Source organism: Rhineura floridana, chromosome 11, assembly GCF_030035675.1.
Source record: "Rhineura floridana isolate rRhiFlo1 chromosome 11, rRhiFlo1.hap2, whole genome shotgun sequence".
Taxonomy (NCBI): domain Eukaryota; kingdom Metazoa; phylum Chordata; class Lepidosauria; order Squamata; family Rhineuridae; genus Rhineura; species Rhineura floridana.
Genome location: NC_084490.1, coordinates 27,798,084 through 27,825,575, shown reverse-complemented (window position 1 = coordinate 27,825,575; position 27,492 = coordinate 27,798,084). Strand labels below are relative to the sequence as shown.

At 42.8% G+C, this 27,492-nt stretch overlaps 1 protein-coding gene across 1 annotated transcript in view; it reads right to left on the bottom strand.

Annotated features, from left to right (window-relative positions):
* Positions 1-17,239, bottom strand: part of LOC133365826 (von Willebrand factor A domain-containing protein 5A-like) — a 40,985-nt gene extending 23,746 nt beyond the window's left edge. The window contains 13 exon segments of the mRNA XM_061588130.1: positions 2,567-2,675; positions 4,807-4,996; positions 5,766-5,880; positions 5,982-6,061; positions 6,427-6,571; positions 10,148-10,236; positions 10,664-10,836; positions 10,973-11,087; positions 12,410-12,582; positions 13,885-14,107; positions 14,255-14,451; positions 14,734-14,823; positions 17,049-17,239. Coding sequence (XP_061444114.1) covers positions 2,567-2,675; positions 4,807-4,996; positions 5,766-5,880; positions 5,982-6,061; positions 6,427-6,571; positions 10,148-10,236; positions 10,664-10,836; positions 10,973-11,087; positions 12,410-12,582; positions 13,885-14,107; positions 14,255-14,451; positions 14,734-14,773 — 1,649 coding nt within the window. The 5' untranslated portion in view covers positions 14,774-14,823; positions 17,049-17,239.
* Between the last annotated feature and the right edge of the window lie 10,253 nt (positions 17,240-27,492).

Sequence of the window (27,492 nt, the reverse complement as noted above, 5' to 3'; positions counted from 1 at the left end):
AGAGAGGTGTTGCTTTCTTAATGCAAAGGTCCAATCAAATTGGGATCCCCCTCCCCCCTAACAATCTGAAGACGTACAGTCCTGTCTCCCAACACCAGTGGGTTACAGTGTTGGGCTAAGATCCAGGTTTAAATCCCCACCCAGCCATGAAGCCCACTGGGTGATCTTGGGCCAGACACAGTCTCTCAGCCTGACCTATCTCCCAGGGTTGGTGTAAGGATAAAATGGAAGGGAGAGAACCATGTTCACCAACTTGAGCAACTTGGAAGAAAAGTGGGATATAAATGCAACAGTAATTAAATAAATACATTTCAGCTGCAGTATGTGGGCCCCAGCTTCAGCCAACCTGCTGAGCTTCTTTAAAATCACCATTGTCATCAAGAAGCAGCAATATGGTAGTGGTGGGGATGCTAGATTGTGAAGGGGTGGATAGGTTGAGCAGGGGGGTTAGTGCTTTTAGGCCTTGGGATGATCATCAGAACTGATGACTTGGTTAGCGTGCACTTGGGGAATGAGAGCGGAGAAGAAGACAGATCAGCGCGCACACACACACAAACCCCTCCTGCAAGCATCTGCAAGCGTGCATGCATTTGGGAATGTGGAAGGGGGAAACCCTCAACTGCTGCAGCATCTTGGAGAGAGAGGTTGGGGGGGTTGAAATGTACGTAGAAAAAAGGGGGGCACTGACACACACACACTTAACTTCGGAGATGGAGGGCGAGCAAGTCCTGATCTTCCTGACTGCTCCTTGGCTCCATCTAGGCAGCCTCGCAAATAAGAATAATTTTTAAAAGGAGGTGGCAGCGAAGCAGGAGTCGAGAAAGGCAGGCAGGCTGGCTCCCAGGAAGGAACGGGGAAAGCAGCCTTTCTTTGCAGCCTTGCTTCTTTTTGCTTCACAAAAAGCCCTCTCCTCTCATTCTGAGTAAGGGTGTCATCAGCAGTGGCAGTGCGAGAAGACGAGAGTCAGTGATAGTAATCCCTTCTTCTTCCTGGTAGCACCTCCCTCAGCCTCCTTTGGCATCTGCCGTATGTGGTATAGGCAGATGCCTGCCCTCAGTGTGCCTGAAAGATGCTTTGGTGCTTCAGCAAAGTCCTCCCCTCTCATTTGGAGCAATCTGCAGCGGCAATGGTGAGCAGACAGCATCCAGGGAGTGAAGACTTTTTAAAAAAAATTAATAATTTGTTTTACTGTTTGCGGCTCCCTCTGCATTACTTCATGCCCCCCAGGTTGGTAACCACTGGACTAAACAACATATTGTATCTGTTAAAGTGTATTTCTCTCGCACATCCTCTGAAGACCTTTTTATGCTGACAGCCCTATTCCAATGTTTAAAACATTCTTGATTGGCCAGTCATTTTAATGATTTTGTAATGTTTTAATGCTATTTTATGTTTTATTGTATACAGATTGTTGTGTACTCCCTTGATATTTTATGATATGGTGGTATATCAATAATTTTATAAGTAAATGAACTAAATAAGGGCATGGCCCTTAACAACTGCAATTTCCTGGCATTTTGGAGCTTGAGTGAACATGCAAAGACCTTAACACAACATGTTATAATACATGAACTTGCTGAGCACATATTTAATGTGCTTTAATTATTATTTTATGTAATTTCTTTTTAAAATTATTTTGTGAAGTTTGACTGTGTTTTGACTACAGTTTTAATTGTACACCACTTAGAGAGCTCTTTGATGAAATGGTTTTTAAAATTTCCAAGCAAACAAAAAATAATACAAATTAAGGGTTTTTGTAGCCATTTCCATTTGAGTAATAATGACAGATATTGCTAATAATGGTATGAAATGTTTTTTGCTGCACAGTTTCAGAGGCAGCTCTCTGAGGAAGAGAGCTCTAAATTCAGGACGGCCCTCTGAAGGGCTAGAAATAAAGGCAGGGAATATATTGGAGGTATTGTGGCTTTGCCGAATCTTAAGGCCAGCCTAGAATAAACTATGGTTTTAATGTGAATGAGCAGTGTGCTGGTGCATGTGGCTAATGTGATCCTCCCTTCTGCTGCCACTGCTTACCATGACATCTGAACCCAAACTCTCCAGAAACCATTGTTGGAAGCCAAGGTTTGTGCAAACCAAGTCAATATGTGAAATGCATTAAATGCATTACACGTTTCTACTTTTTCTTTTAAAAAAGCAGCCGTAATTGGGACTGTATTAGTGTTGTGTCTGTGCCTGTGGGCTAAGAAACCCTTTCCTTCTGGTGAAAACCTCCCGAGGGCAGCAATTTCCCTCAGGAAGAAAGCTGCTATCAGTGCCAGTGGAAGATTCCCTCCTTAGGAGCTTCTCAAGGAAGAAAATTTGGGGGCAGGCAGGATATGGTACAGGAGGAAAAGATTACCTTGCAGTTTTAGTTCAAATTCTGATCGGGGGGCCCTGCGGCTACTTCTTCCTTTTTTAAAAGAAAAACAGCAGCCATGAGAAATACAATCATGGATTTCCCTTATTGTCTAGTTGGCCTTTTCTCCCCACTCCGAGAGCCACACTCAAACTTTTGAAATGTGTTGTTGTTAGTCTTGTTGGAGCCAGGGCTCCTGGACTGCCCCACCTATCGCTTTGCTGAACTTGAAGTGGAAACTTCATATTCTCTGTGAAAGTCTGGTCTTGGAAAGTGTACTGAAAGGGACTTCCGGGAAGGGTGACTTCGCTTGTGCCTGCTTTTGAGACGGGCTCCCGCCTCAAAAGAAGCTTATTCAGATATAAATCAGTCAGAACATTTTTTTTTGACTGATAAAATTTCTCCCGGGCAGGGAGAAACGTAGAGATCAACCTCAAAAGCCTGTTTTTGCTGGGAGGACTGGATTTCATTAATTTATGAAAAAAGGTCCAGCCAACAATGCTGGACGGACTTCCGAACATGCTCTATCTGTTTTAAGCGATACGTTTATCTTTTCTTCAAAGAGAAAACAGACTAACAGGCAAGCACCCTTCTTTCTATTATTTTTCTTACTTGGTTTAAATTGTTGCAGCAAAAGGAGATTTGTCAGATTGATCGGCTTTGAAGAACTTCTGGTGAGCTATAATTCTTCTCTGTTATTCACGAAATTAACTGCTTATCTCTGTTTCTGTTGCAAAAAGCTGTCCTGGAAGTGCATTCTAAAGATAATAAACAGAAGAGGGATTTCTATTCCGAGGAATGTTATATTGTCTGGGACTATTCTCTTTTTGGTCTATTTTATTTTGACGAATCTGCTTCTTCACGACGCCACTAACTGTTTTGATGCTGGGAACTAAATTTGTTTTGTATTCTTCAACATAGAGAGATAAGGCAGGCTGCTCTGTTTATACTGTGATGTCATCAAGCCTGGAATATTAACCCAATTGTTGCTGAAATAAGAAGTGGTTCTTCTTTATTTTTGTTTTGCTTTGTTTTCGTGGTTTTAAAAATGGCAACTAAGAAAGTGGCTGAGAATCTGGAAGTAATTATGTTTCAGAAAATAATGGATGAGATTGAGATAACGAAACAAACCCTGCGACAGGGTAGTAAGGAGCTGAAAATTGAACTGAGCAAAATGACGCAGGAGCTTAAAGGAATAGGGGATCTTGTGAGAGAGGAGAATGAGATCAGAGATGAGAAAAGAATAAATAAAGGGAAGATACAAGCCCTGGAGATTGGAACAAATGTGGAATTGGAAAAAGATCTGGAGTTTATGGATATTAGAAATAAAATCTACTGTTTGGAATTTAACGTTATCTCTGAAGAAATTAATGAAGATATTAGAGATAAAGTTATCAATGGCTTGGATAATCTTCTGGACTGGAATGACGTGATGGAGTTTGATATAGTGAAAATCTATGGAATTAACTGCAGCCATGTGACAATGGAAAAACTTTCAAGAGATGAGCCAGTGCATTTTGTAAAAAAGAAGAACAGAGATATGACTTTACAACAGCATTTCAGCAACTTATTCAGAATGGCTGGCAAGAAAATATTTGGGATAGAGGAAATTCCCATCAGACTCTTATTATATGACTATGGCTATGACAGCAAGATTATTATGGAATACTGATAATGGAAGATTGGACACTGAAATTACTGGACTTAACAGGACTATTGAAGATGGAAGATGAAATTAATAGGGATAATGGAATAATGGCTATTGAAATTATTGGACCTAACAGATTTTGATGAGATGGATTAATCGAAATGTTTATTTGGACTATGGTTATGACAATAAGATTATTATTATTATTAACGAGATGGATTAATCGATATGTTTATTTGGAGAAAAATGGATAGATATATTTCTTAAAGAATTGAAACCTCTCTTTGACTTTTTGTGGAAAGAATAAAGTAATGTTTATGAGATTTGATGATTAATTAAGATAACTACTGGAGGAAAGTGATTTTATAATATGATTTAAGAGACAGGATTGTTATATATTGTAGACTTACAACTGATTTGATTGGTGACAAATGGGAAGTCAACATTTTATTTTTTTTGTTTAATCATTTTTGTTTTGTTTTGTTTTTTTGTCTTTGAATGTTTTATGACTTTGTTTTGTATGTTTTATGAAAATTTGAATAAAAATTATTGTAAAAAAAAAAAAAAAGAAAGTGTACTGAAGGATAACAGCTCCCTCGGTGGATCCTGGAGGCTGTGAGAGAATAAAAGGTCTCACAGCACAGACAGAGGAAGGAGTGAAAATCTTTATGAAGGAGGAGCAAATTGTTGGATTGTAAACCCCCACTGAACCAAAACCCCAAGTGTACAGTTTCCCCATTCAAGGCTGACAGGGTTTGAAATTTGTGTGTGTGGGAAGGATCGTTTGGTGTTTAGGGGTAACTTGCCTGATGTTGCCCACGGATCTGGGCATAGATGAGGCAGCGCTGCCCCTGGAAGATGACTCGAGGTCCTGACCCCACAGGCACAGCCTCCAGACCAGAAGGCAAGTCCCAGCTGAGAGAGATCCCTGTCACTGCTGGCTGCAGGGCCTTCTTCAAAGACTGCAGGGCCTTCTTCAAAGACTGCAGGGCCTGCAGGGAGAGAACAATCTTACAGTGGCACTGGCAAGTGATCAGTTCCCGTGCCAATTTATTTTATTTTTTTAAAAAAATCTAACTCCCTTAAAAATACCAAGTTTCCCGTTCTAATGGATGCGAGATTATCTTGAAATGGTGTGGGAAGTGCTTGCAAATAAGCCAGCAGGATGTCTGAATAAGATATCCTCTCTGCCTGCCCCCCTCTTCCCAGACTGTAACACGTCTGGCATGTGTAAGCATTCAGTTGATAAGGGAATAGCAGAGGTCAAGAACACAGAATACTCTCATGGAAAACAAGTGTAGTTTACACTTTGTGCAAAAGTTACAGAGGGAGTCCATGAAAGTGATGAAAGGAGAGGAGTGAGGCAAAGGACCAGCCCAGGGAGGCACTTCTTTAGGGTCTAGCCTCCTAGCTCTGACAGAATATCAAGAAGGAGAGCTCCTTGTTTATCTGTGTTTCATTCATGCTTCTTAAAAATTAACCTTGCATACAGTTTGGGCAAGGAAAGGAAAATCTAGCAAGCTACCTACAGCTCAGAGGTGACAAATTGATTGTAGAGTTGGAGTGGGGAACCTGTGGTCTTCCAGATGTATTGGACTACAACTCCCATAATCCCTGACCACTGTCCATGCTGACCGGGGCTTTTGGGAGTTGCGAGTTCAACAATATGGTGGTGTGTGTGTGTGTGTGTGTGTGTAGGAAGTCAGGTTCCCCATCCCTGGTCTAGGTATGAGAGAGACAAGAAGAGCTCCTGGGCCTCACCTTGGCCTGCACGTGCTCCTTCCCCGTGATGAATTCAGCACTGCCACCAGCTGCTTTTGCGATGCCTTTGACCAGGGCTGTAGAGGCACTTTGGCCAATGCCAAAGGAGAAGCACCTGTTGTGGGGGCAGGGGGAGGAGAGAGGGGGGCAAAGAAGGTGACCCAGGCCAAGGTGCGAAGAGTGGGGTGCATCTGAACTCCCTTTCTGTATTCCTACTTGTGAGAGCTGCTGTGACGGCGAACTTCAGCAATAACCTGGTCTGTGTTGTGCACCTCTCCGTCGGTGAACACGAAGAGCTGGGGGGAGAGACACAAGATCAAAGCCTAATCCTGGCCCTGTGGTGATCCGCTAGCAGAGAGGTGAACACTTGAAAGTGAGGAACCCCTGGAGATGGATAAACATCTGCCATTAGATACAACAGTAACAAAATACATGTTGTGGCAAGATGGTGCCACTCTACATCCCTAGAGAAAAGCATGTCTTCTTCTTACCATAATCACCACAAGAGACTGTTATACTGGGACAGAATTTTGACTCATGGTTGAGAATGTTTCAGCGCTCTTCCTAAATTACCAGCAGCTCTGGCCAGGCAGGCCTCATTCTTTTGTAATTCTTCAGTTTGTGTAAAGGCAAGGAAAGAACAGAGCTGGTGAGGACATACCTGGCGAGGATATCCTTCCTGGCATGGCTGGCTGTAAACGCCCTTCAGAGGCTCCAGAATCTCTGTCTCCCCCAAATCAGCTTGTAGCTCCTTCACACACTGGACAGATTCTGACATGGTCTGCTGTGTGTACACTACACTCTGCCTGCAGAGGGTGCCAGAGGGTCAAAGTTGCAAAAGTTCTCAAGCTGTCATGTCCCACAGGAATATCACAGTCACCCACACTCACTGAGATTGGCACATGCTAATTACACTCACAACAACTCCTTACCATTGCCAATCAGCAGTAGATTGTCCCTTACTTAAGAGACTGCCTTACCCCATACGTGATAATTCTGAGCCCTTCAAAATGCAGAACTTGCACTCCTACAAGTATCACAAAATGTTCATTTCTATGTTGGTAGGGAGTCTATTCCTTTAGTGTGGCACTACCGGTACTTTGGAACTCCCTGCTTGTTGACATTAGGCAGGCACCATCACTGTGGTTTTTTAGACACCTATTGAAACTGTTTCTGTAAGGGCAAGCCTATCCAGACTAGGGATGGAAGGATCTATCAGTTCTGGTTCTCTCAGTTCCTCATTTTTCCAGTCTTAAATTTAGAAAATATCCGCATTTCTGTAGCAATTTGCCATTTTTTTAGTCGAAAAAATCCTAATGAAAATTCTTCATTAGATCATTGCAAATTTCTCCTAAGAAACACATTTTGTATGAAGCTTTGAGTAATGCACACAGTTTTGCATGTTTCCCGACATAATGCATTCTGTATTTTTCATTAATATATTCATATTTGTGCACACTTTACCCTAATATATGCATTTTTGTAAACACTGCTTGGTTGGAGAATTGCATCACAAAATTTGGATAAGTGCAAATGTCAAAGGATGGCTGTGTTTCAGTTTGCACATTGTTTCAGAAAGTATGAATTTGATAAATTTGGTTCTAAACATAAACTGACTGAATTTCCCCCCCATCCCTAATCCAGATGCACGATTTGTTCGCATCTGTTCTTAAATTAGTTTTAGATTATTATTGTGCTTATTGTTTTAAGATGGTTTAAGTTTTTAAATGCTTTAAATGTGTTTTTATTTTATTTTTAATTGTCTATTTTTTAATAGTGCATGCCATCTTGGGCTCCTTTGGGAGGAAGGGTGGGATATAAATGCAATAAATAAATTAGCCTTCCCTGGTGTCTGTCCCCCAAAATGATTAACATTTCCAGGGTTTTTTGTTGTTATGTGCCTTCAAGTCGATTACCACTTATGATGACTCTATGAATCAGTGACCTCCAAGAGCATCTGTTATGAACCACCCTGTTCAGATCTTGTAAGTTCAGGTCTGTGGCTTCCTTTATGGGATCAATCCATCTCTTGTTTGGTCTTCCTCTTTTTCTACTCCCTTCTGTTTTTCCCAGCATTATTGTCTGAGTCATGTCTTCTCATTATGTGTCCATTTAAAATGCATAAGTCATTTCTAAAAACAAATTGGAGCAAACATGTACCTGAAGTGTTAACAGGAGTATCTTTAGAATTAGAATTTAAATTACTCGATGGCAGACATAATAAAACTCCCATGAATTCTAGGTGTTGCCCCTGCAACAATGCAGAGGTTGAGTTCATCCTGCATGTTCTTGTACATTGCAGTTTCTATCAAGGGCCCAAGGACTTAATATACCCTATTATCCCCTATATGAGGGCCAGTGTGGTGTAGCGGTTAAGGTGTTGGACTACAATCTGGGAGACCAGGGTTCAAATCCCCACACAGCCATGAAGCTCACTGGGTGACCTTGGGCCAGTCACTGCTTCTCAGCCTCAGAGGAAGGCAATAGTAAACCACCTCTGAAAACCGCTTACCATGAAAACCCTATTCATAGGGTTGCCATAAGTCAGAATTGACTTGAAGGCAGTCCATTTCCATTTTCATCCCCTATATATTATCCCTACCATCTTATCATATTACTTCAAGGTACTAACAATTATGGAGCAAGTGGCCAAATTCCTGAACTTTATTCATATTAGACCATTAATGATTGTTTGATAGTCTCCAAACCAACTGTGTGTTATTCGGTCCTTTGTAATTTTTTTTAAAGTATTATTTCACCTGTTTACATGCACAGTAGGGCCCTGCTTTTCGGCATTCCACTAATACGGTGATGCCTGCAGGGCGATGAGCTGGAGCGCGGCGGCTGGAATACAGTAGGGCCCCACTTTCTGGCGGTTTCGCTTTTCAGTGGGGGCCTGGAACGTAACCTGCCGTATGAGTGGGGCCCTACTGTATTCCATTTAATATTGTTTTAAAATAAGGTTGTAATAATATTATCTGTTTTTATCTGATGTTTCAATGGTCTGTTGACTGTAATAAAAATTTGATTTGATTAAAATCATCCCCCCCAAAAAACTCCTTAGTTCAACTTCCTTCCTCTTCCCTATACTCATATCCTTAAAACTTCCACTTACTGAGAGATGGCCCTGGAGTTGTTTCTCTCCATCTCCCTAGGCAAATCTGTTCTTTGCACATCACAGCCAATCACAAAACATCACTGAGGAGAGCAGTTCCTACCCTTGGCTCCAAAGGGGGGGGGCAGTTTTAGAAAGCAATAACTCCCACATATAGTTAGGAAAGGGTTAAGTAGCGCTGGAGGGCTCTTTTGCTTGTCCATTTATTCTTTCATGTCCTTTTGTTCCCTGATCAGTAGCCCTAGCCAATCAGAGGAGTCCCTCAGGGCCTATTACGTAACTTAGGGTTTGGGCTGCAGTTCTGAATGATCTGCCTACCAGTCAGGTGCATGGTGCCTTCCATTTCAATTATCTTGATCGACCAGTTGTGCATTTTCATTCTGTGGCTCTTGGGAGTCTTCTGGGCCTGTTTCCTGCTCATTTGACAGGCACCCTGAGCAGTGAAGCAGCTGGAAAATCTCTCAGACTTGTCAGTAAGTGGAAGTTTAAGAGAAGATTATTCTGGTACATTTTTATTATTCTGATAAGAAGGGGGGTGAGGGCTGGAGGCAGAGGGAAGGAAAATGCTGGAGCTCCATCATGCCCATCTTGAGCATTTTAGTTTTTACTCTTGTTGAAGAGATTTTGATTGTGACACTCTGTGTGTCAGTATGAGGTCGATTACATGCTTGCTGGTCCTTTCAGCATTATTTGTTTGTTTGCTCCTCTAAATCAGCCTGCTATGTTTTCTCACTTCCTTGACCTCAAAGCTACCCACTTTCACATTTCTCTACTTACAGTGCAACCTTACCACACATGTCTACTCAGTAGTATGCCCCATTGAGTTCAACAGGGTTTGCTCTCAAGCCAGTGGATAGAGAATTGCAACTTTACAAGGCAATCCTAACCATGTCTACTGAGGCCTACTGAATCCAAAGGCTAGGATTGCAGCCCGAAGTCTGTAAAGATTTGCTGGGTTCGAATAGGATATTAATTTGGGAAGAATAAATTTTTATAATTATTTTATTTAGAGGTGATGGGGAAAGTTAATTGATGGGGTGCTGAAACTGATATGAAGCAGGATCTGTTGGAAAATGAGGGATACATTGAATTGTCACTATATGCACAGCTTAATTAAAATAATGAGGTATGTATCTTTGTAAGGAAGGAAGATAAGGAGAAACCCAGGACAAGTCAGTGCCAGGGTTTCCCAGCGGTGCAGGGAGGGAACATGAGAGAGAAGTAGGGAAGCAAAATGGTTGACAGGATGTGGCATTCTGACACTCACGGGTAGAATGAATCATATGTGCTTCCAAAGCCATATATGTTGAAGTAACATCCGAGAGGGAGACTCTTCAGCAGGAAAAGCAGGGTCTCCTAAGATGAGGAGAGATAAAAGCTAGAGTCACTTCTGACATCCCAACCCACTCTGTCAAGCTCATATCAACATTGCAGGCCCCCTCAGTCCTACCCAGAAAGGGCTGTAGCTCAGTGGTGGAGCACATGCTTTGGTCACAGAAGAGCCCAGGTTCAGTCCCCAGCATCTCCAGTGAGAGCTGAGAGAGACCCCCTGTCTGAAACCCTGCAGAGCCACTGCCCGTCAGAGGTACATGGATCAATGGTCTGATATGGCATAAGACAGCTTCCTATGTTCCTATGGGATGCATCCACCTCGAGCCTTCCATAGGTCCCTTCCCATCTCCTCCTCCCCTGGATGCCCAGCCCCTTTTGTTCCAGCTCCCAGATCACCATCCCTCTTCTGGAAGCACCACCCACCATCCCACTCCATCCATCCACAGGGTACCTTGGCATTATCTATGCGCTGTGGTGAATCACAGCTATACTCCACGTTGCCAGACATGCTGCCAGAGCGATCCAGCAGGAAGAGGAATTCTCCTGTAGTGTTCTGGCCTGGCTTTGGGGCAGGGACACTGGGTTACAGGATGAGCAGTAGAGCTGGGTCCCCCATCAGCGAGCCTGTATTTTGCAGGAGGAAAGGAGGTTCACTAGGCATTTCCCCCCCAAGGCACTATCTTTCCACCACTGCTCCCAGCACCCTCTGCATTCCTGGTCCCTCCACTCCACCCCTTCCGTTGCCTTGGGCTTTGCTCACCAGGGGCAGCCCCCGGCTTCCCAGCCTCTAGGAGGGCGTTGGGCTTGTGAACGTCCTCATAATGTATCAGCAGCTCCACATCTCGGTCAAACTGGTGCCCTTCAGCCAAGGAGACCTTTGGGAGCAGAGAATAAGAAAGAGAAGCAAAACCCTGGGGGGCTGGGCAAGATTTTGGCCGAAGAACAACTTTCCCCACCTGCCTCAGGGCAGTGGCCACTAATTCCTACACTGTGTGCCCCGAGAGAAGTGCTGGTATGCTATGGGAGATACAGTCAGCTATGGAAGTTTTTCCAATCTGACTGGATACAAGGGCAGCTACTCTGTGACCTTGTCTGATTTACTGCTCAGACACATCCCTTCCTCTCAATCACCCTCTACTTGGGGAAAGTAATCCAGGCTCACACATGTGTCAGCTATGATGTGGCCATTCTATAGAGCTATTCACATCTTGTGTTGTATGCATGCACACACTTTCATGTGAATGACTGTACATGTGTGGATGCTGAGGGCCTGGGTCCCTTAAACACACAGAGTAAGGACCATGCACACTACTGTACCCATGTTACTACCTGGACTCTATTGAGCCACCCAACCACAGAGACATGATCATTTGTGCCTGGCTGCCCTCTCCCAAGACAGCCCATGTTTTCTGGCTTGCCGTGTTTTCTGTAAAGGGGATGGGTGGCTGGCTGAAGGGAAGACGTGACCCAGAAGGACGAACAGAAGGAAACAAAGTGTCTCACTGTGGAATGGACAAAGTGAGCCCAGAGGCTGCTGTCGAACAAAATTGAGACAATGCCCTACCTACTGAAATGGCACTCATTTCCTCAATTCCTTCTGTTTTTAAACAATATAATCAGTATATGAGAAACACAGCAAACTTATTCCCAGGAAAGTGCACAAAGGATCACAACCTGAATAGCGGTTACAGTTTTTCTAAAAGAAAAAAGAACCACGGGGGGGGGGAGGAAGGGGAAGAAACAAAATGTATCTCTTAATTCAATGCTTAGCAATTTAGAGGAAACGCTATACTGAGGCTGCAAGTAATTCACCTGGCAGTAAATCCACCTCTGAAAAATTAGCGAACAATCTTCCAAGGCTTGGAAACAGAAGTTCTGAGCAAGGTCTGGCTTCTTGGCAAGGACTCCTTCAAAACTGTTTGGCCATGATCCAGATCAGCCTTCCTCAACCCTGTGTCTTCCGGTTGTTTTGGACAGCCAACTCCCAACAGCCTCAGGCAGAATGCCCAGATAGGCAGGGACAATGGCAGTTGCAGTACAGCAACATCTGCAGGGCACCAGTATGGAAAGCTGATTTGGATCTAACCACCGACAGCAAGATTCTGTGATGGGACTTCCCAACGGAGAAAGGAAGAAATGCACCCCCTTTTCAGAAATAGACACCAGTTCCATTTCCTTAGTTTATAAGTAGCCCTACCTTGGCAGCTGTACGGTCTTCTTTTGTGTACTGCAGGGGCCCGAGGGTGCAGCTGGATGCCATGCGGTTGATGCCATAGGGGGACTCCAATGTGGCGCTGAGACCCAACGTATAGGGAAGCTGCTCCTTGGGTGCTCGTGGTATGGTCTGTGTGACAGTGTCACCTTCTGAGCCTGCAAGAAGGGACATAGGCAAATTTGTGATTAAATTGTTTTTTTATTTCAACTGCTTAAATGTTGTAAATACGAAGCTTCTCTGAAATAATAACTAGATTAATAAGAAACCATCTGGACAGAAGTATATTAGTTCTATAGCTATTTTCTAAAGTGAATCACTGCCTCTACCCGAGTCATTAAGTTACAGGAAGCTTTTCTATGCAAATGAACAACCAATTTGTTCAAATATGAGTATTTACACTCTGCCTACCAAATATTCACAGACATTTCATTTTCACTTGATGACTGTTCTAGTCTGCCCAGCAACTATCAGATTCTATTTCTTATCTATCGTTCATGAGCATTTCATTTTTCTTTGCTACTGGGGGTGCAAGAGTGTCCCAGAGTGCAGGATATGGAATAATGGGCTCAAGTTACAAGAAGCCAGATTTCAACTAAACATCAAGAAAAACTTCCTAACTAGTAGAGCAGTATGACATTGGAACCAATTACCGAGGGAGGTGGTGGCTCTCCAACACTGGAGACAATCAAGAGGCAGCTAGACTGCCACCTGTCTGGTATGCTTTAAGTTGGATTCCTGCCTTATAGGCCCCTTCCAACTCTACAATTCTATGAAGGTAGAATGAAACAGGAAGGAAGAAACTGGAAAGAAACAGAAGGGCTACAGCTCAGTGGCAGAGCTTCTGCTTTGCATGCAGAAGGTCCCAAGTTCAATCCCCGGCATCTCCAAGTAGGGCAGGAAGAGACAACTGCTTGAAACCCCGGAGAAGCTGCTGCCTGTCAGTGTAGAGTATACTGAGCTAGACAGACCAACTGTCTGACTCAGTATTAAACAGCTTCCTTTGTTCTAACATTATCTAGTGTGTAGGTTCCCATATTCTTAGACTTAACCTCACAAACTCTCATGGCAGCTGATCATAAGAAAGATCCTATACTGGAGTATTTTAAAGACATTACTTCTTAACAAAAACAAAAAGGAAAATGTGCAAAAATGTATTCAGTGTGATGAAAATGCAAGACCTGGTTGTAAGAAACAAAAGTGTAAATAATACTCTATTTAGTTGCAAAGAAACATGATTTAGTGATCAGTAATGGAAAACTTAAGTCTGCATTTATTTTCTTCTTGCTCGTTTAAATCATTTAAAATCGGCCACTCACACACACACACACAAAGTTAAATATAAATTGAATCTTAGGCTTCCCCCTGCTGGCTGGAATTGGAAGTGTTCCTTCAAGCTGATTTCAATCTGTTCACCTAGCCTAGAGGGAGCATTTTATACCTAGGAGGCAGGCTCTTACCTCGAGGTACATAGCAGGGGTTGAGGACAGCGGGCAGGACAAAGCGTAAGGCCCCATCAGGTTCTGGAGACAATGCCTGGACGTAGGACAGCTTCAGTGTTGCCTCCCCACCAGGAGGGAGGTTGCCCAGGCTGCAGGTGAAAATATCGCTGGCATTTCTGTCCCTTTCGAGCAAGAAAGCCTCATGACCTTCACTCAGGGCATCCTCATATTCCTGCTCTGCCTGTGTTAGGTAGGGGAGAGGACAGGGTACAGAATTAGATACAAAGCAGACAAGGAGAAATAGTCACAAGTAAGACAAGAACAGCAATTCTTTGGAGGCTTTTAAAAACCTGCTGCTTAATAAAAAACACCACCCTGTTTGGCACACCTGCTTCTTCTCTCGGATCTGGGCCTCAATCCGCGTCCCACCAATCAGGCCCTCAAAGGCATAGACGGCAGCCTCGGCATCCAAAGGGAAGACAAACGTGGCCTCCACGGGAGTCTTCTCCTCATTCTGGTACCGCAACTGAGACACCTCGTCAGCCACGAAGCCTCGGACCTCCACAGAGATGCTTTTCAAGAGCACTGGGACAGGGGAGCAGGGAAGCGAGAGGAAGGTCAGCTCAATGCCTGGCCGAGCCCAGATCAAGAAACCGTGATGGCAGAGTTCACTGCTGAGGAACAGAATGAGGAATCCACTCTCAGATGTTAGGACCTTACCCTACTTGGTCCACCATTAGCCACCACCCAAATGCGTGCCCAAAATGGAAACACTGTTAGCAGTTGTAACTTCTTAAGCACTGGATAATTGTAGTTTCGCACTATTTATTTAAAGTTTAACTGAATAACCATACGCAAGTGACTTACCTGGCTCCTGACCACGCGCGAGAAGGCCACAAACAGTCATCGCAGACGATAATCTTAGTAAAGGAAGCAGCTGCCACACAGTGCACACAACTGTGGAAGACAACACAACGGAAAGAGCTCATGTGAATGTATCAGTCAAATAACTCCCTCTTTCTGCCCTCACCTGTAGCACCCCGTACACACAGGGGCCAGTGGGCACATTTGGAGTTTTGAGAATGTACCATGGGTGCTAGACATAAAACCGATGCTGTAGAGTGTGTGGACTAACACACAGTAGTAGCTGTGAGGTGCAAGACAAAAAGAGCGGAAAGAGTCAGGAACACAAAATAGTGCGTATGTGACCCCCAGCCCCCCCCATTGGGGATTTTTGAGTAGATATTTCCTGAGTCTTTTTGAAAGTGCCATATAAGGTACTGGTGGGTGCGCTGACAGCACAGGCACTAGGTGGGTCACCCCTGCCCCACAGATCTGTATCCATATTCTATCATCCTAAGGCTTCCTCTGCTGGTTAGAATTGGGACATTTCTTCAAATTCTTTTTTATTTTTAGTTTGACCATATACCCTAAAGAAACCACAGTCTCCATTGACCGTCATTCCAAGGAAACAAAACCCTGGGTAAGCACAGGAACTTTTGCAAGTCTCATGCTGCTCAGAGATTGGGGTGTGCGCAACAATATGGAATAATTTATGCTTGTCCTCAACATGCTGCTTTCAATCTAGATAGATTGTATATCCTGCCAACCAGATGGGTGGGTGCTGTTATTTGACATGCGTTTGAAAACCCTCCTTTTGATTAGAATACATGTTTGAAAACTCTTCCTTTGCAATCTTGATATATGCCAGCCTATCCACAACATTATAGTGCAGGTGTGAATGCACCCACCATTGCTGGTACTATCTTCACCTATTTTCATGTGGGCACGCTAAGAGGTAATACAGGATCCATCTGTAATGAGCTTTTATTTTTGTAATGAAGCCAGTTTGTTGAGAAGTGCTTTTCAAGGCCAAACACGTACAATAGGTCTAGACTGTATGTGGACGAAATAGAATAAAAAAATTGATCTCCATTGATTCTAGAATAAAATGTCATGTGTAGGCAGCCTGAGTTGTCATGCTCTAAAATATTTACAATTATATCCCAGTCAAGATAACTTCCAAGTAAAACTTTGAACTGGTTAGAATATGGACATTTTAACAACATTAAGTGCACATTACTGAATATTTTATCCCAATCAAATATTCACCTATTTTGGGGGAAAAAATGGGGTTACTGATACAACATATAAAATTTATGCAGTATATATTCGTTTTGTTTGCTAAACAAAATCAGCTAAGCATGTTAAACCAGACCTCCATTGATTAAGGGTTGTGCAACATTTTCTGATGCAAAGCTTTCCAGAAAGTCCACATCACCATAAGAGTCTAGAAAAGCACCCTGCAGAAACTCCCACTTGGCCTGCTCCATCCCCAACCGTATTTTCAGGGAAACCACAAGGTAGAGAGTGTCTGGTGAGCACAGGCCAAGTGCCTGTCCCTCAACACTGATGAAGCTGCAACCAGAATGCGCAGACAGCCGAGAACGAGAGCACCTGACTTTCAGGGAGGATTTAACGACCCCGCACCACTTATATTTAGAAATGACCGTGGAGGCAAGGTGAGAGGGCTGCAATTCTCTTCTATCTAAATTGTTCACACATATATGGATCACTGAAACCCTCCAGACTACAGAAGGAGACAGGAAATTGCTGCATGGGGGATGTTGTTGTCAGAGAATGCTGATCAAAACCAGCAGTGCGGCTAAATTATCTTAGACTCTGGGCAACGGTCTGATATTGCTTTTTCAGATGGCAATTTATATTACTTCAGTTACATAAGAATATGTGGTAAGCCAGCCCTGCCGCGAATGGGAGCCCCTCCTGCTTATTCTGCTGAGTGCCCCCCCGGACTTCTGTCCCGAGGTCCTATCCCGCATTTTTTTTAAAAAAAATAAATTTATTACAGATTTTTTCCTGCCGTTCCCTATTACTTTTGGTGCCCCCACTGAACTTTTAGGCTGGCTACTAGCCTGAAGAGAGAGGGGTGTGTGTACGCCTATCCTGATAAACCCAAGTTGCAAAGGAGAAGAAAATGCAAAAAGAGAAGTGGATTCTGTCCCCCCAAACAGGTCTTGGATACTGACGAGTTGGGGCTCCAGGATGAATATGAGGTTTTGTTTTTTACTTAGGTGAAAGAGAAGGGGGACGGAGTTGTGGGCTTGGGGATACTAAAGAAAAGAACCCACCCAGGATCTAATCATTTGAAAATAGCTCCGTACCTGGAAGGTTGCCTATTGCTCTTAGCTGAAGCGAAAGGTAAATCCGCTCTACAGCAAACAAATCCGGACTTCGCTGTGGCCGCCCCCTTCCCCGCCGTCAGCAAATTCCCCAATAAACAGACGAGGTCTGCAACAGCTAAACTGAATCGAAACTAAACCTTTTTCAGGAGCATTCACAAGCAGTTCCCATTATCCCCGCCCCCGGCCAGGGAGCGTCAACAAATTCCGTTCCGGATACTGTTCTTACTTTAGGGTTTATGTCGAAGTTATGGTACTTTTGTTGTTGGGATTTTTATTATCACTGTTGGATATTTTGGGTACTACAAGGGGAGATATAAATTGAAATTCTACATAAATATTGTATGTTCATTGTGCCACTCCCATGCCATGTTAAGCCCATTGCCTTGACCCTTTCCGCGATTTTAACACCAACTGAGGTTTATGAGTAGTCCTGTTACAGCACAAATCCGAAATGGTTTCTTTCCTGAATGGTAAAAGCTCTAGGTCAGCCTTCCCAGCCTTGTGTCTTCTAGATATTTTGGAATTGTAATCCAAAACATCTGGAGAACACCAGGTTGGGGATGAGGAAGAAGAGAAAAGCCGTCAGGCTAAATCAGGGGCCACCCCGCCTGTAACCCAGTAGTGTACAGTAGTGACAAATTCAGAAGTGCAGGATCTCTTCATGTTAATCACAGCCATGCCCCATCCTGGCTTTTTTTGCTGTGGGGTTGAGAATGTTGTCGTTGTTTTATGCCTTCAAGTTGGTTAAGACTTATGGTATCCTATGAATCCGTGACCTCCAATAGCAGCTGTTATAAACCACCTCCTTAATGCCTAGGAACCAATAAGCACGAAAGAGGGTGTTAGCACTGAGAGGAGTCTTCTCAGTGCCTGACTCACCACCTTTCATGCTGATTGACTCCAATCAGCAGGAAAGGACAAGAAAGCATGTTAGAAGACACTTCTTGGTGGCTAATACACTCCTATTTCATGTTGATTGACTTGTAGGATACTGGAGATATATATAGGATAGGACCCTGCTCCCCAAAAAGTAAAGGGTCTAAGAATTCCTGAGACCCCACACGACTACACCCCTGCTGTAACCAGATCATACAGCCACAAGAGTGGCTGTATACTATAGCCAGCATGGATTTTTCACATTCCGCAATGTTAAATTGAAAATACCCCATGCCATTCTGATGCTTCCCATAAGCTCATTTCAAAACAAAACCTTACGAAACATATAGTCCTGAACTCAGAAACGCTTGCTTAACAACCCTGTCAATTTTCATGGCGATACACAAAACAGTCAGAGAGAATCGAGAGTTCAAAATCTAAAAAGAGAGAAAAAAACCTCAGAGCCCTTTTGGACTTTTTTCTGCCAGAGTTCTCATAATCTGTTGAAATTCATTACAAATCAGCCATGTTCACAGAGTACCTGTAATCCTAATACTGACCTTGCCCCATACTCTGACCTTCATCTTCTGCAGTTTAAAAGTTAAAAAAATGCCTGGTTGATTTTTAATTAATTTAAGAAATTTTGGCTGGAAGCCTATTATAATACTCTAATTATATTATATTATAATCCTATTATAATGTTCTAAAAGCCTTCCAGCTGTTGGGTTTGGCTAATCAGAGGGCCACACCCACACCAGACTTGATTTCACTTGAGACAGTCATGCCTTCCCTCAAAGAATCCTGGGAAGTGTAGTTTGTGAAGGGTGCTGAGAGGAGACTCCTATTCTCCTGAGAGAATGGTTTAACAGTCAGCCACTCTGATTGAAGGTCTGTGAGAGGAACAGGGCGTCTCCTAGCAACTCTCAGCACCCTGCACAAACTACACTTCCCAGGATTCTTTGAGAGAAGCCATGATTGGCTTTGAGCCATGGCTTTGAGAGAAGCCATGATAAATTGTTTTAAATTGTTTTTAAAAGATGTGTTTTTAAATTTGTATATTTGTTTTTAAAGTTTTTAGTTATTGTAAACCGCCCAGAGAGCTTCGGCTATGGGGCAGTATATAAATACACTAAATAAATAGATAAATAATGATTGTCCAAAGTGTAATAGAGGCCTGGTGTGGATGTGGCCAGGGACAGCTTTGTTTTAAATTTGGGTGGGAGGTAGGGTTGCCAGGTTCAGGGCCTGAGACTGATCCTGTATCTTTAGTAGAAGAGAAAGTCAGCCAAGTGCAGGTGTTCTTGCAACAATGTAATGGGAAAAACCACAAGGTAGAATTCTCCCTCCCCTCTGCCCAACTGTGAAAGATACAGAAGACGTCTTGGTTGCCAGGCCCAGCCTGGTCAGTTTTACCTATCCTAATCATGATTGCACAGGAGTATATCCGATTCAACTCAATAATCATACAAATGATCGGACCTGCCTTTTTCCTCCTTTCCTTCTCCCCTCCCCTCTCCTCTTCCTTCTTCCGCCTCCCCTGCCCATTCCACTCCTGTCCCCTCCCCAGTCAGTTTTACCTATCCTAAGCATGATTGCATGGGAGTAAATCCCACTGAAATCAATAAACATGCAAATGACCACATCTGTCCTTCTTCTCCCCTTCCCCTCCTGCCTGCTCCCATCCCAGTCCTCCCCTCTGCCTTTCCACCCGTCCCTCCTCCCCCTCCTCCCCCTCCTCCCTTCCCCATCCCCTGTGGTCAGTTTCACCTATCCTAAGCATGATTGCCTGGTGTGTGTGTGTAAATCCCACATAACTCAATAAGCATGCAAATGATCAATCCATTCTCAGCAAACTTGCACAGGATCCCATTTATTTATTTATTTATATTAAAAAGCAGGGAAATTCACTAATAGGCAAAAAACCTCGCGGTTTAAGAATGTACCTATAGCCCACAGATATTTCTATCAAACTTTAAAAAGCAGGGAAATTGGGCAGCTATAGTGAATGCACCAGGGGAGCAGGAGACCTGAACTCCTCTCTGAGATATTGTACTGTCCTACAAAGTTGTCAAAATGCAAACACAATTTGGGTTGGTCTTTCACAGTCCAATCCACTTGCTGTGTAGCTTGGAAGAATTTGGTAACAGCAAAAGTGGGCAGAGCAACGTATTAAATTTTACCTTTGTAGGCTAGTATCTACACAACACGGATGGATAATGCATTCTGATGATGTATTCTAATGTACTGCCTTCAAGTCGATTCCGACTTATGGCAACCCTATGACAAGGGTTTTCATGAGGCTGAGAGGCAGTGACTGGACCAGGGTCACCCAGTGAGCTTCATGGCTATGTGGGGATTCGAACCCTGGTCTCCCAGGTTGTACTCCAACACCTTAACCCTCAATGAGGGTGCAAAACAGGACCAGTGATGGGCATGGCTAAGAAGGGGTATGGCCTGGGAAAAGTCCCAAGGCCGGAAGCTTGGAGGACTGCCTGATGTCCCTCACCTCTGCTTTAAAGCAATGGAGGGGACAGGGAAGGGAGACCATCCCCTCTGCCCTACAGAATTCAGGCTTTGGGCTGGATGTGCCAATTGAATTACATGGTTCAGGGTGGGGATTGGGGGTGACTTGGAGCTCCAGTCATAGAGTCATTTGGAGTGTGCCTTGGATCTCAGGCCCCTCCCCCTTTTAACTATATATTAGAGGGTGGCACAGTAAAGGTGGCATCTCAGCCACAATTTACTCAGACAAATTTGTGACTCACGGTCCACTGTGTCCTCTGAGGTTTTTGTGCACCTAGCAAGACCATGTGGTATAGTGGTTAAGGTGTTGTACTACGACCTGGGAGACCAGGGTTCGAATCCCCACATAGCCATGAAGCTCACTGGGTGATGCTGGGCCAGTGACTGCTTCTCAGCCTCAGAGGAAGGCAATGGTAAACCACCTCTGAATACTGCTTACCATGAAAACCCTATTCATAGGGTCGCCCATAAGTCGGAATCGAAGGCAGCCCATTTCATTTTTTCAGCAAGACCCCTGGGCAGGATTGTTTTTATTCTTCTACTGTATTGAGAGAGTTCTAGGATGGGGTGGGGATCATATGGGGGGGGGGAGAACAACTGATGGCAACCCTAATTCTCCTTCCCATTCTAGGATCTTTAAAGCTGGAGTTGAAGAGCCCTTTTCCATATGAAAAGCTTTCCAGCTGGTTACAGCATTGCTGTCCTCAGGTAGCAACCCTACCACCACTGGTGACCCCCAATTGTCATCAGGGATCCAGTAGGCACAGTGCTGGACCAAGCTGGGTGCCAGAGCTAGGCCTGTAACCATAGCGACTTTGCTAAGGCCACCTAGAAATCTGAACTCGGTTCTTCCTGGCCGTAATTCAACACTCTGTCCACTACCTCACAGTGATGCTCTGACCTCTAGTAAAAGCCCTGTCCAGACAAGAGGTAGGGAGCCTTTTTCAGCCTGAGGGCCATATTCCCTTCTGGACAACCTTCCAGGGGCCACATGCCAGTGGTGGGCAGGGCTGGTGAGGGATGTGGCTGGAGAACGTGTGGGGCCTGGGGAGAGTCCTGAGGGCCAGATAGAGCCCCGGGGAAAAAATTTAGCCCACAGAAGTGAGGTTCCCCATTCATGTTCCAGACCACACAGAAGGGAAATTCAGGGGTCTATGACCTACCAAATGGCCTTCTCAGTAACGGCAGACCAGCTGTGGAATGCACTCCCCCAGAGGTTCGGCTGGTGCCAATGTTGTTTAGTTTTAAGCACCAGCTGAAAACCTGCCTCTCCCCATCTTTTTTTTTTTAATGTAGAGGGATGCCTGGATCACAGAAAACCGAGAGATGTTCTGCTTTACTAAATCATTGCTTTCACATTCCCTCTTCTCACTTCCCAGTACTGATTGTTTTATATGTTTATTGTTGCAACCTACCCCAGGCAAAGTGCAGGATGTAAGTTTAAAAAATAATACATAAAACAAACGTTCAGTTCAGAGACACTGCCCCTTCGTATATACATAGTAGTCCTTCCATAAGTGGCTTAGAGGGCAAAGATGTTCAAAATAGGAACTTTTACAGAGTGAAAAGAAAGCATTGCACTATTGAATATCACTTTAATACCTGGAAATAAATCAAATGACATAGAATCAGGGGGTGAGTTGGAATTATTAGCAAAATTTGACACTGCAGAATTTGGGCTCAACCAAAAATAAGAGTGTCTTTCTCAGTACAGCAAATAACTGTTTGACTTTAGGTGTCTTGATACTGTGTTTCTTACCTTGATAAGTACCAGTGGCCACTGGTAGGAAAGTGGATCACATCCAGTCTATATGGATCTTGTGTTTGGTAAGGTTTTAGCTCTGTAGAACAATGTGATACACCTAATGTTGCCTCTCTTGCACGGTCCAACCAATTGGTTCCACTTAATAAAACTACACGCACATTCACCATATACATATTCCCCTGTACTCATTTCTTTCTCTCAGTAGGAATGGAGGAGAAATTTGATCAGTTTGCATTTAAAGTTGAATCTATCAAATTTGCACTTTCCAAAACAATATGAGAACCAAAAATCAGCCATCCCTTGGAAATTTACACTTACCCAAATTTTGTGATGCAGTTCTCCAATCAAGTAATGTTTACAAAAATGTATGTAATAGGAGAAAGTATGCATAAAAATGAATATATTGGTGAAAATATATTATATTTGGACAAATTGTTTGCAAAAATGTGTACACTAGTAAAAACCGCATACAGGAGAAATTCACACTAAAATGCTGAAGAATTTTCATAAGGATTAAAAAAAAAAAAGTCGCAAATTACCTCTCAGCTTTAAAAGACAGTGTTTTTTTTTTTTTTTTTTTTTTTTTTCAATAATTTTTATTCAGATTTTCATAAAACATACAAGACAAAATCATAAAACATTCAAAGACAAAAAACAAAATCAAAAATAGTTAAACAAAAAGAAAAAAAGAAAAAAAAAAACAAAAATAAAAAATAAAGAGTAAAATATTGACTTCCCATTTGTCAAAGATCAAATCAGTTATAAGTCTATAATATATAACAATCCTGTCTCTTAAGTCATATTATAAAATCACTTTCCTCCAATAGTTATCTTACTTAAGCATCAAATCTCATAAACATTACTTTATTCTTTCCACAAAAAGTCAAAGAGAGGTTTCAATTCTTTAAGAAATATATCTATCAATTTTTTTTTCCAGATAAGCATATCGATTAGTCCATCTCATTACTAATTATGATAATCTTATTGTCATAACCATAGTCAAAATAAACATTTCAATTAATCCATCACATCAGAATCTGTTAGGTTCAATAATTTCAGTAGCCATTGTTCTATTATCTCTATTAGTTCTATTTTCCATCTTCCATCTTCAGTAGTCTTGTTAAGTCCAGTAATTTCAATATCCAATCTTCCATTATCAGTATTCCATAATAATCTTGCTGTCAAAGCCATAGTCATATAGTAAGAGTCTGATGGGAATTACCTCTATCCCAAATATTTTCTTGCCATCCATTCTGAATAGGTTGCTGAAATACTGCTGTAAAATCATATCTCTGTTCTTTTTTTCAAAATACACTGGGTCATCTCTTAAAAGTTTTTCCATTGTCACATGGCTGCAGTTAATTCCATAGATTTTCTCTATATTGGACTCCATCACATCATTCCAGTCCAGAAGATTATCCATGTCATTGATAACTTTATCTCTAGAATCTTCATTCATTTCTTCAGAGATAACATTGAGTTCCAAACAATAGATTTTATTTCTAAAGTCCATAGACTCCAAATCTTGTTCCTGTTCCACGTTGGTTCCAATCTCCGGGATCTCCTCTCTCACAGGGACCCCTATTCCAGCCTCCAGGGTCTCCTCTCTCACAGGGACCCCTGTTCCAATCTCCGGGGTCTCCTCTCTCACAGGGACCCCTTCCAGGGTCACCTCTCTCACAGGGACCCTTATATCTTTAATCTCCTGCTTCATTTTACTCAATTCAATTTTCGTTATCTCAATCTCATCCATTATTTTCTGAAACATAGTTATTTCCAGATTTTCAGCCACTTTCTTAATTGCCATTTTAAAAGAAAAATATAGGAAAACCACTTCTTATTTCAGCAACAATTGGGTTAATACTCCAAACTTGGTGACATCACAGTATAAACAGAGCAGACAGCCTTATCTCTCCAATAGTTAAGTAAACAAAATGCAGTTCCCAGGATCGAAACAATTAATGGCAATCGTCAAGAAACAGATTCGTCAAAATAAAATAGACCAAAAAGAGAGTAGTCTCAAAACAGTATAATATTTTTCAAAATAAAAATCTGGAATAGAAATCCCTCTTCTGTGTATATCTTTAGAATGCAAATCCAGGACAGCTTTTTGCAACAAAAACAGAGATAAGCTATTAATTAGTGAGTAGCAGAGAGAAGTTATGGCTCCCCAGTGAGATGTCAAAAACCGATCAATCTGGCAAATCTCTTTTAAACAGCAACAATTTAAGTCAAGTAAAAGAAAAATATAGAAAGAAGGGTGCTTGCCTGTTAGTGCGTTCTCTCTTAGAAGATAAGATGAACGTTCGCTTTATCAGATAGAGCTTGTTGTTGAAAATCCGTCCCACCTTCGTCGGCTGGACCTCGTCCCATAAATTAATGAGATCTGGTCGTCCCAACAAAAATAGGCTTTGAGGTTAATCTCTTCGTTTCTCCCTACCCGGGAGAAGTTTAATCAGTCAAAAAAAAAAAAAAAAACTGACTGATATATCTGAATAAGCTTCTTTTGAGGCAGGGTGACTTAGCCTGTGCCTGCTTTTGAGACGGGCTCCTGCCTCAAAAGAAGCTTATTCAGATATATCAGTCAGTTTTTTCTTTTTTTTTTGACTGATTAAACTTCTCCCGGGTAGGGAGAAACGAAGAGATTAACCTCAAAGCCTATTTTTGTTGGGACGACCAGATCTCATTAATTTATGGGACGAGGTCCAGCCGACGAAGGTGGGACGGATTTTCAACAGCAAGCTCTATCTGTTAAAGCGAACGTTCATCTTATCTTCTAAGAGAGAACGCACTAACAGGCAAGCACCCTTCTTTCTATATTTTAAAAGACAGTGTTTTGAACATGCCTTTGGTTCTCACTTGCCAATAGCATGTGGTTCCAGGAGGCTGCCCGTGAAGGAATGCGGGTTGAAAAAGGTTCCCCACCCCGGTCTAAGCAACCCATTGTGTCTCAGGAACTGTGCAATTATTGGAGAATGGAAGACGGCCTGCTTGCTTAATGCCCCTCTCTTAGAAAACAATCACCTTGAGAGCTTCTGGAAACGTGCTGGTGACTCACCTGCCTTGCAGCATATGGCTGACAGCAGGGATGCTGGCATCTCAGTTACACAGCTGTTTACCAGCAGGATTCCAGGGAAACCAGCTTTTCCAGTGCCCAGGTTCTTGGTTGCTCCCGTGGGAGGCCAGTGGGGGCTGGTGTGTGGATTAGAAGCCCTGGGGAAGCTGTGTTTTCTCTGCAGGAGAAACTGGAGGAGCTACCATCTTTTTTATTAAATGGTGGCACTGCAGTGTCTGTAGCTATTTAATTTTGATGCACAATATCCCAGCATTGCTGGCCTGAATGAGAGGCAGATTAAGGCCTAGAACAGTCAAGAGTCAAGACTTAAATTCTAGAGAAGAGGTGGGCAGGAGATAGATCTGGAGTGGCTGGTAGATCTCTGGGGAATTTGCTGCAGGTTAGCAAGAATTTCTGATTCAATGGTTTAAGAGTAGCCACAACAACAAAAAGCCCTCCCCCCCCCAAAAAAAAATCACAAGTGGGTAAAATGAAGATAGCTTTGGGGAAAACCTGGTGAGAATTTTTCTCTGTGTGAAAGGATAGTGAGTTCTCTACTGGTACCGGAAACAAATTTGTGGCCTGAGCATGCACGCAGTCACAGAGGCACCTTGTTCCTTACTTCTAAGTTTCGGTCTGGCTGCCGATCACTGTTTTGCATCTGATTCTGTTGCGTGGGCCTCTGGGTTATGCTGAAAAAACAGAAATAGATCCTGCAAGTCTGCACCTATTCTCCAGCATAATATTTGGCTTTTAGATGTGGTTTTAGAGTATTCAAAGCCAAGTATGTCATTTCATTCATCCTTACAACAACCTTATAAGGTAGGCTGGTATTACCACCATATTGCCAAAGGTATGGGGGGAAGGAGCAGAGCTGAGACAGGGAGAATAACGGCTTGCCAAAGCTATCTTGAGTTCAGTGAGACTGAGCTGCAGACTCAGTGGCTCATGGTGTGCATACTTAGTCACCTACACCTCATAAAGAGCTTTGTGCATAGTTAAGAATTCCTTTCCCTCAACAATGAGCAATTACAGCCTATCTTTGTGCATATAAGATTAAGGGGCTGGTGCTGAGCTTAGAGGTTATGATTTTCAGTTGAAATTTGAGCCCCAATACCACTACCTACCTATTTAGTTATTTACCCACTTACCTATCTTAAAAATCTTTTCCCTGGGACGCATATCTCAGATCACAGATTTGTACCCCTAAGGAAAAAAAGATGATTACTGATTGCTTCATTATGTTGTGCACAGTTAGGGTGTCTCCTTGTTGGGAGCTGGCCTGTCTAGGATTTTCTCCTGGCTATCCTGTACCAAAGTGGTCCTCCAAGAAGGCCCACAACCAGTAATGAAAATGGATTATATGTTTTTCTGGAACTACTTACACAATCTTGCTCATTGATGGATGTGGCTGAAGTGGCTTATCGGAAGTCTTGAACGTTTCGGTGGAAATCCATCCCTGCCCACTTTTATCTCTGGATACATCAGGTAGCAAAGTGACCAGATGCAAAGGAAGACAAGCCTCTTGGCACCTTTTATAGTTGTCTTGGATTATGCATTTTACCCCCAAATCCTATACCATAGTGGTTAAGGTGTTGGACTACGACCTGAGAGACCAGGGTTCGAATCCCCACATAGCCATGAAGCTCACTGGATGACCTTGGGCCAGTCACTGCCCCTCAGCCTCAGGAAGGCAATGGTAAAACCCCTCTGAATACCGCTTACCATGAAAACCCTATTCATAGGGTTGCCATAAGTCGGAATCGACTTGAAGGCAGTACATTTACATTTTTATGCATTTTAAAACATCCTATGCGACTTCTTAATTGCTGAGATTCCCAAGGCAACTGTGAAACCTTATAGAATTATATTGTTGTTCTTGTTGTTGTTAATAATAAATAAATAAATACAATTTATATCTCGCCCTTCCTCCCAGAAGGAGCCCAGGGTGGCAAACAAAACACTAAAAATACACTAAATCTTAAATCTAAAAACACTAAATCTTAAAAACAAACTTTAAAATATACTAAAACAAAACATCTTTAAAAACATTAAAACAAAACATCTTTAGAAACATCTTTTTTAAAAAAAAGCTTTTAAAACATCTTAAAAAGCAGTTCCATCACAGACGCAGACTGGGATAAGGTCTCTACTTAAAAGGCTTGTTGAAAGAGGAAAGTCTTCAGTAGGCGTTGAAAAGATAA